Genomic DNA, 22,094 nt, shown 5'->3' with positions numbered 1-22,094 from the left:
GATGAGGACACTGTCATTGGGTTCAGGGCCCCCTGATCCAGGACGATGTCACCTCAGACTCCTCACTCAGTCCCCTCTGCCCAGACACTACTTACTAATTGGTCCCGTTGTGAAGTCCTGGAGGTTAGGACACCAACGTATGTTTTTGAGGAGACACAATCGAACCCATAACACTTACCGTCTACTTCCTAAGGTCGTCTGACGTAGCCTCGTACCTCATGGAAACCTGTGTGCTTTACGTAAAGTCAGTAATCGCCCAGTAGTTGTTCAGTGAAGGCGCTTGGGTTTTCAAACATGAAGAATAGTCGTGAGGTCAGGAAACAGACGCCCCCTTCAGTCACTGACAACTGGAAGCGTCCTGAGCATAAACCTGATGGCGTGCACTGGGCTACACTGCTGACTGCACCCCGCACACCCCGGCTCCCCAAGCCACTCCAGACAGAGGCTGCCCGGTGGTCATCTCTCCCTTCCCCAGCCACCTCCACCCGCTCTCGCTCAGTGTAACCGAACAGCGGATTCCCAGAGCCGGGTTTGGGCTTGCTCCCAGCAGGACGGCCAGGCGAAAGCCACACGTCAGGATTCAGGGACCTGACTTGGCGTCACAGCTGTGCCGTTTGCCTCTCACTGAACTGACAGGCGTCTGAGGCCGGGATCAGAGTGACTCTTTGAAGGCACGGGGTGTGTTGGTTGCAAAAGCCAAGACTTCCACGCAGGGCTGGGGGTTGGTCTTTTCTCCAGCCAAGTCTGGCGCTGCTGTGTTGACACCGCCCTGGAGGAGGATTCTTGGGGGGACGCCAGGGCCAGGGTGTGTTCTGCTGCGCTAGGCGGCCCCTCCCACGCCCACGGGGAGCAGAGCTCTGAGCGGGTGCTGGCTGCCCGAGCCCAGGGTGCCCATCGGCACTCAGCGCCTGCCTGTTTCCCCAGCGTCCTGACCGTCGGGGCTCCGGGAGGCTCGCTCTGCGACCGTCCTCAGCGTGCGTGCACTTGTCCCACGGGTCCCTGGCTGTGCTGTCTGCATGCTGAGCGCTGAGCCCATGGGGATTCCAGCTTGGTTCAGACTTTCCGCTTGAAGGCATCGCCCTCTCTTCCTGGGAAAGCAGAAGTGAACTCGCCAAAGGGGGGCAGCCGCGCTCAGAGCCACTTGACTCAGGCATCCGTGGAGGTCCTTTCGCCTACATGCCCAGGATGAGGGCTTGGCGGGGGCCCGTCTGGCTCACCTTCCTGTGTTTGGTGATCCACGCCCGAGGTAAGAGACGCGGGGCTCTCAAGGAGAGGGCTGTGGGTGTGGATTTCTGTCTGGTTCACGTCTCAAAACTCCGTCCACAGGAGTACATGGCTGTAACTTTCCAGACGAGGTCAGAAAGGAGACTGAGACGGATGGCTGGGAGGGGCGCAGGCAGGTGTCCGTGTGGGGGTCCGGAAATCGGGCCTGGAAACGCAGGATGTGAGCTGCGAGCACTCAGCAGCGCTCTGTTTTTCTGCTTGTGATTTGGGTGTGTCTCCTGTCTTTAAAAAGTGGCCTGTTCTGCTCGCTGATGGAGGCAGGAAGGGACGTGTTGGGCTTTCTAAATGTCCTGTTTCTGCCTTAACTCATTTGTCGGGGTGGTTTTCAAACGCCAAAAATGGAGGCGAAACACAGCTTGGTTTTTTGGGGGGTGGGGGACAGTTTACCAAGAGTGGGTTTCCTTGAATGACAGCCTCTGCTCAGATCTGGAAGGTTTTTCCTGGATGCCATCGTTCCCTGGTGGCACATTCAAGTCATGAGAGTTGTTGACGCCCAAAACTGCACCACTGGGTGGGGACCTCGTGGAGGACTGATAACAAACCCATGTCGTTTGTAGGATTAAAACAGCCACTGCATCAGGGTCCTCTGGGTCCTTTTCACATTTTAGTGGCAGGGAATGACCTACTGGTGGCATTCAAGTGTGACAAGCGTTGTCGGTTCGGAATTAGAAGATTGCGTTCACAGGTTCAGGCGTGGCATTTCCGGTTGGTCCTGTTTGTGAGTGTCTGAGGCTGAGGAGTCAGTTAGAGGCAGAGGTGGCCAGACAAGCCATGTCACAGCCCCACCGTCCTTTCCATCTTCGTCACCCGTGTACTTTACGTGGCATGTGGACCCTGTGGTTCCGTGTTCAGGGAGCTGGGACGTCCTACATTTACACAAGCAGAAGCAAGACGGCCCCGTCCCGGTCAGACGCAGATGGCCAGCCGCCACCCCAGCCCCCAGAAAAGCATTTTGAGACTTATCCCTGCAGCCTGTGTGACAGGAAGAAGCCTGGGATAACTATTCCCTCAGGCAACTCGGCCTCCCCCCGTCTGTTCCATCCTGAATCATTGCATGGGAATCCCTTCATATCCAGCCAATGCAATGGGCGTCCTTTTTATAATTATTCAATGTCTGTGTAATATTGGCGATTAAATTCTTCGTGGACGTGAATTCAGAGAAACAAGCCATTCATACACAATAAGAACCCTATGGTGGTCCTGAAAAAAAGGGTGGTGTACAATTTGGCGCCTTCGAAATGCCTCTGCATTTAATTAGGACCCTCTATCAAATCAGGGGGGGCTGGATAGAACATGCAACAGAATCAGGCCTCCGAAAAGCTGATAAAACGACACGTAAATCCCAAAAGGCTGCTTGCGATGTTTGGTTCATTGAGAAAAAAGGAAACCACAGACACACACACACCACACCTATTATGCATTGTTTCTTATAATACACAACTAAAAATTGGGTACATTTGTGTATAGCTGCTTTTCCACCACAGAGTTAACTAATAATAATAAAAAAAACCCCAATAATATTCTTTATAGTTTTTGAAAGCAACACACAACGTTTCTGAGTGCAGGTGACCCTCAAACACCCCGGGTTTCACCCGCATGGGTCCACATACACAGAATTTTTTTCCAACGCCTGCTGTAACTGTATTTTCTCTACCTTACGATTTTCTCAATACCATTTTCTTTCCCTGGCTTACTCTGTTGTAAGGATACAGTATGTCGTACACAGAACGTGTGACATAGGTGGCCATTGAGTGTTTCTGGATCGGTAAAGCTTCTGGTCAGCAGGAGGCTGTTAGCAGATAAGATTTGGGGGAGCCCACAGTTATACGTGGATTTTGGACTGTGGGGGGGCTGGTGGCCTGGACCCCCAACGTCGTTCAAGGGCCAGCTGTATTTTCTGTCGAGTGAAGGTACGTCAGGGGCTCTGCAGTATTGCACGGTATTTGCTGCATTCAGCTGGGGGTCGGTTTGGGTTCTGAAAAGGGTGAGAAGAAGAGATTTCCATACTTGCCCAAGGCAACGAGCCAGGGCACGCTGGCCTCACCCCACAACCCTCGGTCGGGCCTCTCCTGATTCTGCTTCCTTCCTCATGGCCCATCGACCATCCTTTGATCTAACCAATCAACGGGTGTGCAAGTCACACCACAAATGGGTCACGGGACCTGCCCGCTGTCACCTTGCCAGTGGATGGGGCTGAACCTGCCCAGTTATTTAGGGCAGAGATTCTCAGTGATTGACGTACAGAGGACTCACCCAGGAGGGAGCTGACTGAAAGGCACCCCTGACTCCGCAGCCCTGCAGACTTCATTCAGGTGCTGGGTGGGGCCCTGGCGAACGTGCATTTTAAGAAGCACCCTGGGTTTCGCCCCTGCTGAAGTCGGGGATCCCTCCGAGAGAGGCTGAGTGAGCGCCAGCCGTCTGGCCTACCCTCGCCAGGGCCCCGTGTGTTCCAAGGACAGGAGGGTGGCTGCTCTGTGGCTCTAGATTGGCCGAGCATCACCCAGCATGTGCAAGGCACAAGTGACAGCCCGAGGCACAGGTGCTGCCTCCTGCCGGTCTCAGCTGGGGGGTGACGTTGCCCCCAGGGGGACACTTGGCAATATCTGGCCTCAGTTTTGGCTGTCATAGCTGGCAGTGGGGGACTGTCCCCAAGGGGGCAGATACCAGGGATACTGCTTGATGTCCTGCAATGCACAGGACAGGTCCCCACGTCAGGGAGTTACCAGTCCCCAGTGTCAGACTGCTGAGCTTGAGAGACCCTCTCTTAGCATGAGAGACTCTGTCTATATATCATCTCTTTATCATTTATCTGTCTAATATCTATCTATCTATCTATCTATCTATCTATCTATCTATCTATCATCTCTATTTTATTTCTATCTGTCTGTCTATCTATCCATCTATCTATCTACCTCTCGTCTATCTGTCCAGAGAGTTAAATTTTTTTTAAGAAATTGGCTCACAGGACTGTGAGACTGGCGGGTCTGAAATCTGTAAGGCAGGCTAGAAAGTCAGAAAGGAGTTGCCCGTTTCTTTCCCTGGAAACCTGTCTTTGGTTTCAAGCCCTTCCACAAATCTGACGAGACCCACCTACATCCCCCAGCCACTCGGTGCTTTATTTACATTCCTTTGATTGTAGATGTGAATCCCATGCACAAAATACCTTCACGGTGGCACGTAGACCAGTGTTTGACCCAACAGCTGGGCACTGTCATCTGGCCAAGCTGACAGATAACATTCACCAACTCGTGTGTTTTCATCTTTCCACTTGCACTGCCTGAGGGGCCTGTGCTGGAGATGATTTGCACAAGGGCTCCGTGATCGCCTGCCTCTTAGCCTCCCCCAGACCCTGCATCTGCGCCGTCAGACACGATTCCACGTGTGTGTCTGTTGGTGGACACGGGGCATGGCCAGTCCTGGTAAATCTTTCTGCTTCCCCCCAATTTCCCTATTACATTCAGCTGAGAACCCTTGAAGGGGTTGCTTCTGCAGGGAACTCAGCTGCGGTGGAAATGAAATCATGCTGGAGAGCCAAGGGCTGATGGGTGCAAAGTGCTTTGCTCTTCCTGCAAAGTGAATTCTGCGGTGAGAGTGTGGGTGTCTTTCCCAGGGGAACCCAAGCAAATTAAAAAGATTTAAAAAAAAAAAACGCAAAAGAGTGCGTTTCCCCCAAAGAACAGTCCCTTAAAATTAGAGGAAGGCCTCCTGAGTTTTCTTTAAATGCTTCCTTCCAATTATTTTTTGTTTATTATCGTTGTGATATAGTCTTTGTGGGCTCCATCCACGGAGGTCCCCATGGTGCGTTCAAGGCCACCTTCCATCCTGCCTGTGGGGAGAAGCAGCCTGGGGGGCGGGTCTTCCTTGGACACCCCCATAACCAAGGCTGATTCTTTTGGGGGTTCGGTCACCTGGACGGCGCAAAGAGTTAAGGATGGTATTCGTGATAAGTACGTGAACTCCCAAAGTCGGGTCCCACACCAGCGGCACCAGCATTCCCTGGGACCCGGGGAGAAAGGCCGTCTTAGCCTCAGCCACACCTGCTGAGCCAGACTCTGCAGCTACCCAGGTTCCACGCTGATTTGCACGTCCTTGAGGGTCCGAGACGCTCTGCGGCAGAACCTGAGGCTGACGGCACAGCTGGGGTGTGGACGCAGCACACAGTGAGTGACTGTGTTCAGAGAGCTCTGCCAAAGAGTCTCTGCCTTTCATCATAGCCCCATGGGCTGGTGGCTGCCTGCTCTCCCCTCCACCCCCCCAAGGTTGTCCGAAGGTGCCTCAGTGGGGGTTGAGCAAGGGCCTCGAGTTTACGTCTCTAATGGGTGGAACTGTGTCCCCCTCCCCAAATTCATATGGGGAAGCCCTCACCCCCAGGACCTCAGAATGGGACTGTGTCTGCAGATGGGGCTTTAAAGAGGGGACTAAGGTGACATGAGGTCACTAGGGTGGGTCCTGATCCAATAGGACTGTGTCCTTATAAGTAGAGATGAGGACACACATACACACAGAGGGACGGCCATGTGAGGACATGGGCAGCAGACGGCCGTCCACACGCCCAGGACAGAGGCCTCACGGGGGACCAGCCCTGGGACACCTGGACCTCAGGTTCCCGCCTCCAGGACCAGGAAATGTATCTCTGTTGTTCAAGCTGCCCCATCAGTGGTATCTTGTTATGCTGGACCCCGGAAATTCACACAAAGTTCTTACACTGCAAAGTGAAGTTCATGGAACGGCCGACCAAGGACCCCATCAGGACCTGTAAGAAATGCCACCTCTCAGGCCCAACCAGACCGTCTGTCGCAGAGTCTGTGTGTCACCCCCACCCTGAGGGATCCGGGTGCACGTGTCACTTTGGGAAGGCGGGCTTAGGACACGCCACCCAATCATTGGGACGTTGGCAGCGTTTTTCTCAAGTCTACACTTCACCACAGATGTCTTGCCTTTCGTGATGAATGACCATTCCCGGCTCCTTTGTGACCAAATACGTCTCCTCCTGGAGACTCCGCGGGTGCAGAGAAAGGGCTTTGATCTACAATACACTGAAAGGGACACCGAAACCGGGGCAACTGGTTGACCTTGTGGGGCGACGCTCAGTGGTTATCAGCAGCTTGCTGAGGGCAGTGAGCAGCCCATGAGCTGGCAGGTACCTGCTCGGCCCCAGGGAAGGTCTGCAGCCCCTGGGGAGACTGTCAGCTGTTAAGTCCGTGGCTACTCACGTTGAAGTGTGGACAGTGAGAACCCACGTCTTCTTAAGAACACGTGTTGTCCTGCTGGACGTGAAAAACCTCCTGAGAAAGTAGAGACCCGAGTGGATGTGGCCACACGGCTATTCCAGAAGGAGGAAGCAGGGTCCCCACCGGCAACGACGCCCCCACCCCACCCCCATCTCCACCCCCTGCCTTCCTCCTGCTCACGTTCTTTTGAAACTGCTCCCCTCGGCAGCTGATTTATTGTCTCTGCTCTGGGAAACACGCCCGTTCTGGGAAAGAACCACTCTAACATCCTTTCTGAACATTTAGTTTAAAACTCTCGAGCCAGAGTCAAAGGGGCAACTCACACGTTGCCTGAAAGAAGATTTGTTGCCAGGAAGTCCCAGCGCCAGTGCCTGCCCTTGGGGGAATTCCTCAAGGACGAGAGGGTCCTTTAGTTGCAGACTGACCGGCAGCTGACCCCTGCAGCTTTGGATTAAATTAGCCCACCCTTCAGGGGAAACCAATAAAATGTTATGAAAAGAGACGAAAAGCAACTGCCGTAAAGGGGAGCAGACGCACGCACGTTGCTGGGATAATGTCATCGACAGGCACGCGTTAGCTTCGTGTCCAGGATGCATGCAGTCGTTGGGGATGAAATCCCTGGTGTGGTAACTCTGCTGGGGTAAGAGCGGAAATGGGTGCCAGCGCTTTAGCCGTTAATGGTGTTTTTCTTCTTTTCTCCTTCTCCGAGCCTGCTGGGCTGACTTCCTCTTATAGAGTAAATAATTCAGTGAGTCGTTCCTGGAAGCTGGGAGGGATGGTTTCTGGGGCGGCAAGTACCCTCCCTGCAAAACGTCGGTCGTGGGCTGGGTTACTATTCGAACAGCAGCCTTGCTGTGTGCTCTGCAAACTTGCTGTCGGTCTCGTTGACTTGGGGGTCTGAAGAGACGTTGAGACATCGAGGGATAAAATCTCTACTGTGAAGCAGCTTAGAGTCTCACAGGGGCCGCTGTGAACTGGGGAGGGGGCTGTCGTGGGTGTGGTTGTTAGACATGACAGTGTCGCACGAGTGTCACACAGGCTGGTTTTCTCTCTTTTTTGGGAGGAAGGGGGAACAGGACTTTATTGGGGAACAGTGTGTACTTCCAGGACTTTTTTCCAAGTCAAGTTGTTGTCCTTTCAGTCTTAGTTGTGGAGGGCGCAGCTCAGCTCCAGGTCCAATTGCAGTTGCTAGTTGCAGGGGGCAGAGCCCACCATCCCTTGCGGGACTCGAGGAATTTAACTGGCAACCTTGTGGTTGAGAGCCCACTGGCCCATGTGGGAATCGAACCGGCAGCCTTCGGAGTTAGGAGCATGGAGCTCCAACCACCTGAGCCACCGGGCCGGCCCTGGTTTTCTCTTAATTAAAGCCCCCAAGGATAGCTTTTTTGTGGGAGGGGGCATGGATAGCGCTGACCTCCCTCCCACCAGCTCAGCCCCTTTAATCCCACGTCTGCAAGATGTTGGTGGCAGAATCTACCGCAGCAATCCCTGGCTGCCTCCATCCGGGGCATTTCCGGCCCCCGGGACCTGTGGGTCTGACTAAACCCTAAGCAAAAGAAACGTAAATGAGAAACAGATTTTACGTTCTCCATCTGAGACTCTGAGTGGAAAGTCTGGCGAATGAAAGCAATTGCCTTGCGAGCAGCCTCCAACCCCCCAGCCGTGTTCCCTAAGACGGAGCCCCCAGAATCAGCCTTGTCTACCTGAGGGACCTCTCAGAGAGGTGACAAGTTGAAGCCCACGGGGACCCCTGCAAGGGGGGTGGGGAGCTGCATTCCCTGCCGCCTGCACGGCTGGCCCAGCTCCATGCCTGGCATCTGCTGCTGGCCAGAGTCCTTCTGGTTATGCAAGGAGGTCGGGGGACCTGACAACGCCCCACACGTGGGAGTCACATTCGCACACGCCTCCCTGCACGGCAACAGCTGTACCCACTAGATGCAGCGTCCTCTGCGGCCCTCCTCACTCCTGTCACCCCCAGGAGGCATCACAGTCCCCTCCACACTGAAGGAGGGGACACATAGGGCTGTTTGCCAAGCCGGGGAAAGGGCACCTGGCTGCTGGGGACCATATATCCCCATGCATCCATCGACCTTTCTCTCTGGAGGTGGCCCGTGCCCTTTGGGATAACACAGGTGGCGCCCAGCGTGTTATGCAAGGACATTTTGGAGAGGCCGGGTAGGGCTAGATGACAGATGTCTGTGTTATGTGGGACCAGGGCAGTGGACGCCACACAGGCTGGAGGAGGTTGTCACGCGCGTGTTTCTCAGATGCCTAGAGCTGTTGGTGTCGTGGGGGCAAGTCATTTGTGAGCTATGGGAGTGCCTGGAACGCCACCAGGGTACTCGGAGCAGCTCTGGGGGCCTGCACAGGGGTGGGTGCAGGGTCGGCCACACCCCGCTGGCTGCCCTGGAAGGGAGGTGTGCCAGGAACCCAGGAGGCTGACGTCACATCCTGTCCCTAGACACTGGACAATGGTGGCTGCAGAGCCAACCGGAGCACAGAGGGGCCAGGTCGTCTCCCGTGTGAGAAACTGGAGCACAGCAGACCCCGGCCATGCAGAGGGGCGTCCGGAGCGAAGCCCCAGAGTTAGAAACAGCTCTCTGGGGTTCGGCGTGTAATTGTCCCAGCTTTCGGCTTCCGCTGGGGGGATAGGGGGGCCCTGGGGCTGCTGATGGGCGCACGCTGACCTCTGGTCCCTCTGCCCTCAGATGCTGTGGCTGTTCCTGGCTCAGGAGGCTGCTGCCTGGGGACGCGCCCGCTCTGGGTCCCCAGTGCCTTCCGCATGGAGCCCCAGAGCCTGGCCCCGTGGCGTCCGGCCAGGGCTGCACCAGGGGCTTCGCGGACCCCAGGCTGGGCGGGTGAAAGCTTCCTCCAGGGCGGGGACCCTGAGCAGGTGCCAGAAGGCAACCTGGCATCCAATGCAGCCTCCTTCCCAGGGCTCGGGCTGAAGCAGCCGGAGGGGCCAGATGTGAATCCTGACGCTGCCTGTGAGCTCCAGGGACCGGGGCTCCTCGGGGAGGCGCTGGTGTGGGCGGAAGGGGTTCCTGGCTGATCCCGGCTGCTGTGTGGATGGGCCTGACGCGGGCTGTTGGGTGAGAGATGCCAGGCAGACAAGGCCACCCAGGATGTGACTCCATGTATGTGAAACGTCCAGAACTGGCACCTCCACAGAGATGGGAAGTGGGTAAGCGATGAGCCCCTGGGGGAGACATGGGGAGTGACCGCTCATGGGGACGGGTCTCTTTTTGGGGTGATGGGATGTTGGGGAACCAGTCAGAGGGGCTGCTTACACAACACGGTGAGTGTCTAAATCATGCTGCGTTGTGTCCTTTGCATGGCTGAACTGTGTGAGCGGCAATTCATATCTCACCAAAGCTGTCAACACAGGTTATCACCAACATGTGAGATTCAAGCCGCCCAGGGTCTCAAAGGTTTTCCAACGCGCGTCTCTCATTGTAGAGGCAGCAAGGGAGGGAGAGAAATGCAAGAAGCCTTGTATTGGGTAGGAGAGCAAATCCACGCAGATCTCCCACCCTGACCTCCTTCAAAACTCATACAGAGCAGAGGGGGCCAAAAACATGGATACACATTGTAAGAAAGGAAAGAAACTGTATTAACATTGTAATACGCGATATGGACCGATAGCAAGACATGAATAACAAAAAAGGAGCGAAAGTCATGCTACACGTAATTCAAGTCAACTTCAAAAAGTAATACATACGTGATATCTCTTAAAGTGCGTAAACATGTGTTTGGCACCCCCGGCATTTGGTAACGGAGATGAAAGTCACGTGCATAAACGTCACCATGGCAATCGTTTAAAAATGAACGTTGTGGTGCATTTTGGTAACTTCACGAGGCCATGCTGCCATCACCCCCGTCTAATTCCAGAACACTTCCCCCCAAACAGAACCCCGACCCTCTTAGCAGTCACTCCCCACCCCTCATCCAAGCTTGTCTGACTCACGCCCTGTCAGGAAACCAAAACACTGGTCCCTGTATTTCACCAGAGGGCAGACTTCTCGTGTTATTTTTAGCACGTCCGAAACTCAAACATAGACAGAATTTCTGAGCCCTTGCGTGCTGGGGGGACGGCCTGCCTGACAATGTGTTTGCAAGGGAGTCTGGGGAAGCCCCAAGAGGCGTGTGGCTGGGCCTCAATTCAAGGTCCATTCTGTCTGAGCAATACATGAAAGTGTCCACGACTCTAGCCACACAGGTCCTGACCGAACCCCATTTCCCATGCGCTAAAAATGGGGGTGAGAGCATCTCCTGGTGAGTAAAACAGCGCCTTTGAAACTGCTCACGTGTTGCCTCCTCCAGGCAGCCCTCCGGCTCTGCCTCACACAAGGAGTAGAATTGCCGGCTGCCTTGTTGGTCCGCGCTGCTCCCCATCCCTGCCTTTGTATGTTCACATCTCTCTTCCTGCTAAAGACCTGGAGGGAGGACGTGTGGGTTCCTTGTCGCATCCCGAGCACCCAGCAGTGTGACTGGCACACAATGGTTGTTCCCATTCATTTGCGGACGTGTGGATGTTTAGGTTTGCAAGACATCTGTGTGTCTGGCTGGGTCAGTCAAGGCAGCTGGGATCCTAGGAGGTCCGTCCTCTGCTTTAAGGCAGCGATGCAGTGGTTGTCCTTAACTAAGATGTCTGTGCAGTGACAGGGGTACCAGGCTGCAGGGAAAGGTAACACACTGGTTTGACAGGCACATTGGAGGCGGGGGAGGGGGAAGGGTCGTGGGGACATGGAACCTCCGCTTAGCTCAGGGTGGGACTGACCTTTGCACCGAGGGAAGGTCTCTGGCTTAGCTGGGGAGCCGCCTGGTGCAGAAAGTGGGGGCCCTGACTGTCTGTCCCAACCCAGTGTGACTTGTGCCTTGTGTGTCCCCAACAGGTCAAGGCGACTTTGATTTGGCCGACGCGCTGGATGACCCTGGTGAGTGCCGATATGTCACGGGGAGCTTGTCTTTGTAGCATCGGTGGGACGGCCGGTGGGTGGGAGGTCGGTGGGTTAGCTGAGGCTGGGATGGCGAATTCCCGGGCACTGAGGGCGCTCTGTTTCCCACGGGATTGCAGGCGGCTGTGAATGTCCCTTAGCCAAGGACGCCATGGGTGTGGAGCTCAGTTGCATAGCTCAGGAGGCTGAGGTCTGGGCACATGCTGGCGGCTTTTGTGTTTTTTTCAGCATTGGTTCATTCTTACTCTGTGTTGTCTGACGCCCTGACCGAGCGACTGAACGCAACCAGCCTGCCTTCCAGGGCCGGCTGCTCTCCTTCCGCCCAGTGGGTTTTCTTGGCCGGGAAGCTGAGTACAGGTGTGCCAGCCCGGCTGGGCTGCACGGGGGTTCAAACCTGGCTGGGTGGCAGAAAGGAAAGCACTGGACGTGCAAGCACAGGGGGCTGCAGAGTCTGCTCACAGACGGTCGCTGGGTCTGGCAGCAGCACCAGCCACGGGTCACTCAGGGTGGATTCACGATGCAGCTGGTTAGGGGAAGTGAAAGACGGATGTGATGCCCGGGGTGTGGATCCAAAAAGCACAGCAAAGGCACAGTGACAGAAACCACCGCCCTCCCTGAGTTTCCCCACTAACGGAGGTTTTTGCTGCTCAACCGCACGGGGCAAGAGGCAGATGTGCCGTTAGCGTCCGTGCAACAGAAAATCTGAAGGACACACACCCACGTGGAGGCACCGCTTTCCCGCCAGGCTGAGCGGTGTGGGCTCCGTCCTACCCGGTCTGCACGGCGCTGGGGTGAGCGTAGCAGGAGGACAAACATTGGCCCTCGCCAGGGGGCATCCTCGCGAGATCCTGCGAAACGCAGCCTGAGCACGCAGTGCTAGCGGGTGGGATGCAAAGGGGGACATGCCCACGACAGGACACAGGTGTGCGACAGGGCCGGCCCCTGGGCTCCCAGGCAGCACCGGCATGTGATGGATAGAAAAGCATCGCGGACGTGAAACAGCAGTTCTGCTCCTAGGCGGACACTCGGGAGAACTGAGAGAAGGGCTCCAGCCCTTGTTGAGAGCAGCTCTGGTCACAAGAGCCGAAAGGTGGCAACGACCCAAGCGCCAACCCACAGAGGAACGGGCGAGCGCAGTGTGGTCTGTGACAGGGAGGATTACGCGGCCATGAAAAGGCGGGAGGCTCGGTGCAGCTGCAGCGTGTATGGACCTTGCACACACAGGGCTCACTGCACAGACGGCTTCCAAACGCAGTTTCCTCTGCCTGTCAGGACGCTGCCCACGGCGCCCCTTGTCGGCCTGCGGTCTCCTGGCTCCCACGGCCACACCCAGACTCACGGGCCTGGTGCCCACGCTCTGCAGGTCCGACAGTGTCCACGTGACGGCCGCCTCCTCGAGGGCTGACCTCCAGGTACAGCCGTCACTTGAGAGACCGTGGAGGTGTCCGTTCACTCAGTCCCAGCGCCAACAGACAACTGCGTCCACGTTTGTTGAGTGAATAAAGCACAGTCGGGAAAGGGACAGAATCATGCTTCTGGAAGCCGGGAGCCTCTCTCTGTGTTTTGTTTTGCCCCTGTACCTCTGCTCTGCAGACACACGGCCTCCTGCCCTGGATGGTCGTGGCTAAGGGGGTGTCCCGGCAGGTCTGTGACATCTCGCTTCCTCGTCCCCTCTCCCCAACCCCCGAAATTCTTTGCTCAAATGTACTTCCTAACAAGCCGCCTCATGAAAGCCTGGCCCTCACCCTCCCACCCCTCACGGCTCCGGGAAAGACTGGCGGGCATAGATTTAAAGGGTGACGTCTCTGATTTGATTTTTCCCCCTGAATGCAAAATGGAACGTGTGTTCCCATTGCTAACTTCTTAGTGCCTTGGAACGGTCACTTTTTTTTTTAGGGTATTAATGATTGTTTCCCTGATGCTTATTGAATGTATTGTTTGCTCTTCATTCACAGAACCCACCAAGAAGCCCAGCTCAGGTGAGTGACGACGTGGCTGGGCAGAATTGAGGCTGTGCCCTGCTCCCTGAGATTCTCCACGGATGTGGGAGGGTGTTTACTGGGCCGTAGGGCGTGTGAGCAATGGCCGGTCAGCAGGCGTTAAAAGCAAACCCTAGTTATCAGGGACAGGAAAGTGGTCAAAATCACAGTGACACGGCACCACATTCCCGCTGGGGTGGCAGGTATCCAAACATGGAAATGGACAAGTGTTGGTGGGGATGTGGAGACATCAGAACCCTCGTGGGCATGAAAACTGGGGCAGCCGCTGAGCAAAGTAGTCTGACGCTTGCTCAGAAAGGGAAACACAGAGTTGCCTCATGAGCAAGAAATTTGACTCCTAGATGCATGCTGCCAGGGACTCCCCAAAAATGCGTGTACATCATGCACGGTCGCCAACCCGAGGGTCCGGCTGTGGACGAACGGATAAACAGAATGGGGTGCGTCCACACAGTGGAATATTACGCAGCCAGGGAAAGGAGGGAGGTGCTGAAACTCTCCATTACCAGGGAGGGACCTTGAGGACACAAGGCAGAGCGAGAGACGCCGGACACAAAAAACCCCACATATTATATGATTCCACGTAAACGAAAAGTCGAGAACAGGCATTTCCTGCCAGGAAAGGTGAAAATACAAGTCCTGTCCCTCTGTAAGGGTGAGTTTGCATGGAGCGAACGTGGCCCCCTTGCTGGAGGAAGTAGCAGCTGGTCCTTTAGTGAGAAGGAATCAACGCAGAAGGCTGGTTGGATGCAAAGAACAGTGGTGACTAAACCTGTTGGTAAAAATTAATCATCGTGAGCTGCTCAATAAAACCCCACCAAACTGGCATCAACAGCAGCACAATTAAATTTCCAAGCTAGGTGCTGTAAAACAATAGCAGGGAGGGTGAGCAGAAGAAGAACTGAGTTGCAGTCGTTTCATGTTGCTGGATTTGGGACGTTTTTAAACTGAACTCATTAAAAATAGAAATTGAGTGGATCAGTCCTACGCCGTTAGTCAAAGAGACGAGACAGGAGAGCAAAGTGAAGTTGATGAATTAAGCAGCGGTCAGGAAAGAATTTAGAAAAAGAAAAGAAGGAGAAAAATAGTAGGAATGATGTACCGCTAATTACAGTGGCTGTGAAATGGTTTAATGAATAGGTTAATAGACGCGTTAGCTAAAGCAATTTAAAATGAGTTCTATGCTCTCAAGCAAGAGACACGCTTGCAATATAATGTCACAGAGAAGCGGAGACGAGATGGTTGGAAAAAGATGCACGAGACCAACAGTAACCGGATAAAAGTGGCATCATGTAACCACGTCAGACAACACAACCCTCTGGGGATAAACAGTTACTGGGGATAAAGAAAGTTACGACTTAAGGATAACGGAGCAGCTCCAGAGTGGAAAACCAATCTCCATCCATGACGTACCTCAAGAAACTCAAAAGTGTAAATTAAAAAATCGGAGCGAGAGACTTTTTGCAAGCTTCCCCTGCCCACCCCTCCCACCCTGGAAATATCAGGCCTAGCAGATGAAAATATTAAGAATAAAGACTGGGGGATTCAACTGACAAACCCAGTGGAATAGAAATGTAGAGCCCCTGAACCAACAAAGACGGAAAACGCGTCACTTTTCAGGACCCACGGTGTGGTCCAGAAAGACAGACCGTCCCCTCGTGCTGTATTAGCTTGTGTTGAATTATTCTAGAAACCCACGGAAGGCTATACAATTAGAGAAAAAGAGAAATCAAAGACAGATTTTGGACGGACCTTAATCCTTGTTTCGTATCCCTCCACCATTTTTGTCCAAGCAGAGCCTTTTTAGGTTTCAGTTAACGCAATGGGGAATTGAAGCGTCAGTACTTTGCAGTAGCATAAATCTGCTTACGAATAGCCCGTCTGCCATGTCCCCATCAAAGGCAAACGCTATACTGAATTTTGTATGGATTATATTCCTCACTTTGTTTCATCTTGTTTTATCTTAGCTGCATGTGTCTAAACAATATATTATTTCCACATTATTACTATTTCCTTTTGACCGCTTTCACCCGTTTTGACAACCCCCACCTCCCTGCCCCTGGCAGCCACCAATCTGCTCTCTGCATCTGTGAGGTCAGGTTTTTGTTGTTGTTCTTCTTTAGATGCCCCATATAAGTGAGATCATACGGTATTTGTCTTTCTCTGCCGGACATATTTTACTGTGCACGACACCCTCTGGGTCCGTCCATGTTGTCGCAAACGGCAGGATTTCATCCTTTTTCATGGCCGAGTAATATTCCACCATGTATATGTACCACCTTGTCTATTGGTGGACACTTAGGTCGCTTCCATATCTTGGCTATTGTCAGTAATGCTGCAATGAACACAGGGGTGCATTTGTCTTTTCAAGATTGTGATTTTGTTTCCTTTAGATAAATGCACGGAAGTGGGATTTGCTGGATCATACACTAGTTCTGTTTTTAATTTGTGGGGAAAATAATTGAACAGACAAAACACATTTTGCTTCTCTCTCTTTTATTCGGACAGTATAGGGGACTGTCTCAAAGAAAATTGTCCTCTGACTGATTAAAAACAAAAATACATCGTACAATTTAGCATTATCAGGATGTGTGTTTTTGGTTTTGTATGTGGTTTGAGTCAAGAGTTTATGCTGAGGACGATGGTGAATTTATCTCTAGCCTGGGGAGACTCTATTAGGATGGTGCAAAAGTAATTGCAGTTTATCAGGTTAAAAATAATTGCAAAAACCACAGTAACTTTTGCACCCACCTAACAGAAACACTGTAACAACGGGGAGGAAAATTCAGCACCATTGCTAGACACAGGCCGAATATACAAAAATCAGCAACATTTCTATCCACCTGGAAAAAACTATTTGAAAAATGTAATTATGAAAAAAAGATCCCATTTGCAATAGTAACAAAATCTCTAACATCCCCATGGAAACATTTAACCAAAGAGCACTTGACAACCTGCGGAAAGAGTTACAAAATTGCACGAAACACATTCGAAGAGACTAAGTGGAGGTCTCCTTCACCCAAGGGTGGGGAGAACCAATATTATAAAACTGTCAATTCACCTCAAAGTGGAAGATTCAATGCAGTTCCAATGCAACCCCAAAACCAAAACGACTTTTCAGAGAATGTGAGAACTTCCAAAATCCTCCATAAGACAGAGGATAGCCAAGACATTTCTTTTTATCAGCCAAGAAATTTTTGAAAAAATTTCAAAATATATACACATATGGGGTGCAATGGTTCTAATAGGTGTTGACATTTGTTTTACAGCTATGGCTCAGGGCAGACACAGAGCCATGCATGGAGCCAGAGGGCCTCGAGATGGGCTTATATTATATCTCGGTACCTGAGCTACGATGTGATGGAAAGTTAGTGAAGCAGGCCTGGGGCAGTGGGCTGTCCTTGAGGATAATATGTAATGCAACTTCACCCCCTCATGCAATACTTAAAAATACACTGGTGGAGTAAAAGTCTAAATGTGAAAAGAAATATTTTTAAAGTTTTGGTTAAAAAAAGGGATATGTCTTATGAGCTCAGGGTAATGAAGATATTCTTAGCTAAGATGCAAAAAGAAAAGCACAGAGATTTAAAACTTGATAAATTGGGCAATACTAAAATTAAAAATAATGATTATAATAACTCTTGACCACACACTCTCCAATGTGGAAACATGAGCTGCTGGGTGGGAGAGGCTCATTGCTGCTCATACAATTGTTTTAATGCACAAATTATATAAGAAGTCAGACAGTTAAGCTCGCAAATTCACCCTAGAAAAAGTGCTCCATACCTCACTGCTGAATATCACTATGGTCACCTTCAAAGTCCTCCCCTTGGGAAGCTGTGCACTGACGCCAGCCCTAGTTCACCCTTCAAAACTATTTTGGAACTCTTTTTCTAGAATGGCCATCAGAGCTGTCATTGTATTACCCTTGGTGTCCTGAATATCATCAAAATGTCTTCCTTTCAATATTGCCTTTATCTTCGGGTAAAGAAAGAAGTCATTGGGGGCCAGGTCAGGTGAGTAGGGAGGGTGTTCCAATACAGTTATTTGTTTACTGGCTAAAAACTCCCTCACAGACAGTGCTGTGTGAGCTGGTGCATTGTCGTGATGCAAGAGCCATGAATTGTTGGCGAAAAGTTCAGGTCGTCTAACCTTTTCATGCAGCCTTTTCAGCACTTCCACATAGTCAACTTGGTTACCTGTTTGTCCAGTTGGTAAAAATTCATAGAGAATAATCCCTCTGATATAAAAAAAGGTTAGCAACAGTGTTGCAACAAGTTCACAAACTTAATTGTCAGACCTCATAGGTGGCTCCTTCCAAAAACGCTACATCGCCAGGCAGAGCCTGCTGGGCCCCCCCAGCTGAGAGCACAGGAAACCACAGAACCCACAAGAGGAAGAAAAAAACGCTCAAGGTCACACACATTCAGTGAAAGGCCAACAGTCAACCTCACCCAAAAGATGACAGAGGTAGTAGCAACAATTTGCAAAAACCTGAGCTCTGCAGCATTGTTGCTGGGAGGAAAACCGACTTGAGCCGTTTAAATCTGAGCACACCTACCACCCCCACCCCCACCCGCAATTCCACTTTGAGGAAACGCTTTGTAACTCTGTGCAGGGAGAGACTGAGAACCAGACTCACTGCGGTGGTGGTTTCCCAATCAATACAGATACTGAATCATGATGTGTGATGTACACCTCAAGCTGGTAGAATGTTCTCTGTCAATTATATCTCAACAGAAAATATAATAAGCAGTTACAGCGAAAGAGAGAGGGAAACAAGCGAAAAAGAGAACATTTAGTGTGACAACCCTGATTCCATTCAAAAATGCCCCAAAGAAAGTATGGGTCGTTCCTGGATGCAGACTTCCCCAGGAAAGTCTTAGAAATCGTTTGGGAGAGGCACCCAACGATTCCAGAATAGTGTTTTTCAGTTTTTTCTCTGGGAAAGAGGTGGGGGAACGGGCCTTAAACGGGAGCCAGATGTTACTATCTTTAAAAGGAAACAAAGTTACAACTGGAGGAAAATAGTTTCTTCTCCTCTGCTTCTCTTTAGTCAGCCTTTTTTTTTTTTTTTTTTTTTTTAATTTGCAAGGTTAGCCTTACTGATTTAAGCTGGCAGTTCTTCAAAGGGGAGGACGCTACTGAGTGTAGGTGGGGGATTTTGGAGTTGACAGTTGTGGGTTTGGCATTATAACTGTGATAAAGGTGTTAGGATTGCTGAAAAATCGATTCTAGAACTAAAACGGTTCTAGATTGTCCTATATGTCCCTTTGGGGTCACCAGCCACCCTCATGGCAGGCAGCTCTCCCGGAAACGAGCTTCTAGGAACAAAAATGACAGGGTGTATGTGTGTGTGTGTGTTCTTTACGTGCTAGGTTTTGAGGTTTGCCACCACTGGCTAAGTGATTTTCAGCTGGCGGATAACACGCTATGACACCATGAGCAGCAATAGTGAACAAATTATAAAATGCATAGCTGCAGTCGTGTGCTTATTGTCTGGGCTGCTTCAAACGGAAGGATGTCGTGTTTTTTTCTCCTCTTTCTCTTCTATTAAAAACACAATGTCTGTTTCCCCACAGATATCTACCCAAAGCCGAAACCCCCGTTTCACCCGCAACCCGGAAATCCCGACAGCAGTGGAAGTGAGTTCTCAGCATTCACACTCCTTGCAACCCGGGTGTGATGGGACTTGCCTTTTGTTCACTAGGGCTTTCCATCCAGCTGCGTCTGAAATAAATCAGCAGTTCCCTGGAAGGCCGTTGAGCTCCCTGCTAACCAGGGGGCATTGAGGAGGTGGAATGGGTACCAATTACCCGTTGCTGGGACACCGGGAAAAGATGGTGTACGCACAGGATTGTGTGTGTTATTGCGGTGGATTTCTAATTAGGCTTGAGGACGTGTTTTTTGTAGCTCTTTGCACGGTTCCAGATAAGTGGCTTTTCCATGGAGGAAAGTCGACCTCCATTGCGCATTTTATGCCACTTGTTTCCAGCTTCTCCACTATGTCAAAATCTTGGCAGACATTCTTCCCATCGACCTCTTTAGAGAAAAAGAAAGGGGGAGGGACATTGGCCTTTAAAATCAATAAAGTCCACAGCAATTTAATAACCCTAAAATCGTAAAACGCGACCAGGCAGAGCAGCTGTGCAGCCAGCTGAGTGGACGGCTGCCAGACGCTTCCAGGAAGTTTGTTTTATGACAATGTCCTAAGGTCGAAACCTGCAGAGAATTTTTTTATAAGAGTTTTTCTGAGGGAAACAGATGACACACGATGGGGAGCCAGATCGCAAATGCTCCAGGGAGGAAGGTTTGCAAGGTTTTGTTTGTTTGTTTGTTTGTTGTATGCATTTGGAATTGAGGAAGAAACAGAAGATGGATGGAGGCGGGAAAGCAGTAGGGAAGGGTTACAGGACACTTACAAAGCTGATATGCTTGCCTGGGGGTGGTTACACCTCTGAAGGGTCTGAAAAGACGCATTTCCAAGGTATGTTAATCTAGACGCACAGAAACAATGGACCGGCTGGCTTATTGCAAAGCTACGCCTTTTGCTGAAGACATTTTCGGCCTGGGGTGTGTCTACCCGTCCTGACTTGCCCACATAGGAATTTATGATCCGATCACCCTGGGAGGTTACTTTCCGTCACTGATTTAGTCCAGAGTCCTTTTTTTTCCCTCCACCCACAAGTACCACCTCCAATTCCATGAATCTTTTCTAATATCTCTTCCCAGTGATTTTTTTTCATTCTTGTTCCCTGGAGCACTGCTATTTTACAAGATACCAACAGGAATTCCTCGTGGAAAGTGTGCCTTGCGCTAATATGTTTAGGAAACACGGGCTTAAACCTATTGTGTGGGCCTCCCTCCTGGGGGACAAGAATCTGAAATGCCAGTCACCCCCTAACGTGAATCAGCAAAACCAGGGTGACTTATTCTCACGGGGCGTGGGGGGCCAGGGCCAAGCATGGGAGGTGACCCTTTGGGACGCAGCTGTGACTGACGCATTCCCAAGTGAAGGGGAGAAAGAAAGAAAGAAAAAGAAAGCCCCTGGTGTTTCTGTTCGCACTTTGCTTAAACCCAGCAGGGGCAGGATGCCTCACTAAATTGTTCATTCATTTCGGACATGAGAATGTTCTGGAACATTCTGTCGTGCAAGGAAGGCTGGCGTGGATGAGCAATGTTGAGAAACACCCTGCAGATGGAATGTTCTGGCAGCTGTCCAAGGTCCCACCCCTCCGCTGGTGGATTAGAGCCAGTAGCTACGCAGCAGGAAGTCCCTTTAGGTGGGGTCGGGTGGCAGTGCCCTTCTCTTGGAAACACACGCCGTCGGCTTTGTACCTCATGCCAGCCCCTTACCCAGCCTGGTTCTCACCCTCTGATTCTCTCATCCGACCCCAGAGGCCTGTATTCATGTTGCTTTCAAAGCCGTCAGAAGAAGCAGGCATGATTCTGTTTGCTGGGAACTGTCACGGGCTGAAGTGTGTCTTGCCAAAATTCACATGTTGAGACCCTAAACCCCAGGACCTCAGGATGGGACTGTATTAGGAGACGGGTCTGTAAAGAGGGGACTAAGGTGACATGAGGTCACTAGGGTGGGCCCTGATCCAATAGGACTGTGTCCTTTTAAGAAGAGGAGATGAGGACACAGACACACGCAGAAGGACGGCCATGTGAGGACACGGGGAGCAGACGGCCGTCCACACGCCCAGGACAGAGGCCTCAGGGGGGACCAGCCCTGGGACAGCTGGGTCTCAGGTCCAGCCTCCAGGACAGGGAGAGAGAAAGGTGTGCTGTGTAAGCCGCCCCATCTGGGGTCCTTTGTTACGGCCACTCTAGCAACGTAACACAGAAGCTTTGCTTAAGGTTAAAGACATTGCTGAAATCCAGAGACATATCCATTTCTACCCGTTTGCATCTTGAACTCCCCGCCAGTTTGGAACAACCTTGTATTTCAATGCTGGGTTTCACTGTGAAGTCGGGGATGAAATTCAGAACCAAGAGAAGATTGCGGGGAGGACGACGCAGGCTAGCCTGGGACTGACTTCTGAGAGATGCGTGTTCTGTGTCCAAATGTGGATGGTGCCCCATGCTCAAGGCCTCTCAGGGAAGAATTTCGTGCAGAAGCAGTGTGCTCGTCTGCTCCAGTGGTCCCCCAGGAAGCAATGTGGGGGTGGGGTGGGGTGCTGGCTGTGGCCCTAGGCGATAAGGTGAGTGGGGAGGGCAGCGGTCAGTTGGAGCCCACACGGACCGCACAGTGAGACACTGACCAGCAGGGCTCTGCTTTCTGATGTCGTGCCCAAGTCTCTGTAATCTCACAACATTCTGTCATCGTAATGACACTAGAAGAGAGTCTGTTTGCTGAGCTACGCGTCCTGCAGCAGGAATTGGAGAGTGAAATCCCCAGATGTTTCCCTGAATTAAAGTCCATTTCACCGTCCATCTGGCAGGGATGGTCACCTGCCCAGTACTGGGGGCCAGGTAATTGTGATGGAAAGTTGGTGCAGAGACACTCACAGTTCCCAGCCTCGTGGCGTCCAGGTGCTGGAGATGCAGACTGGTGATGGGCAAAGAGCTTCCACTGATTATTTAATTGCAGCTGTTTCGATAGGCTTGAAGGATATTAA

General features: G+C 51.8%; 1 protein-coding gene across 6 annotated transcripts in view; it reads left to right on the top strand.

The window, feature by feature from the left end:
* The first annotated feature begins 841 nt into the window (after positions 1-841).
* XG (Xg glycoprotein (Xg blood group)) overlaps positions 842-22,094 on the top strand; it is a 33,751-nt gene continuing 12,498 nt past the window's right edge. The window contains exons 1-4 of one of the 6 annotated variants that reach the window (XM_019717779.2): positions 842-1,246; positions 11,411-11,452; positions 13,429-13,452; positions 19,053-19,115. In XM_019717779.2, coding sequence (XP_019573338.1) covers positions 1,177-1,246; positions 11,411-11,452; positions 13,429-13,452; positions 19,053-19,115 — 199 coding nt within the window. In that variant the 5' untranslated portion in view covers positions 842-1,176. Of the gene's footprint in view, positions 1,247-8,194; positions 9,700-11,410; positions 11,453-13,428; positions 13,453-19,052; positions 19,116-22,094 lie in introns of those variants that run through there. The other 5 variants (XM_019717778.2, XM_074324171.1, XM_074324170.1 and 2 more) reach the window with 5 other exon arrangements.

This window comes from Rhinolophus sinicus, chromosome X, assembly GCF_036562045.2.
Source record: "Rhinolophus sinicus isolate RSC01 chromosome X, ASM3656204v1, whole genome shotgun sequence".
Taxonomy (NCBI): domain Eukaryota; kingdom Metazoa; phylum Chordata; class Mammalia; order Chiroptera; family Rhinolophidae; genus Rhinolophus; species Rhinolophus sinicus.
Note: the sequence above shows the minus strand (reverse complement) of the source record. Positions and strands in the feature narration are given on the sequence as shown.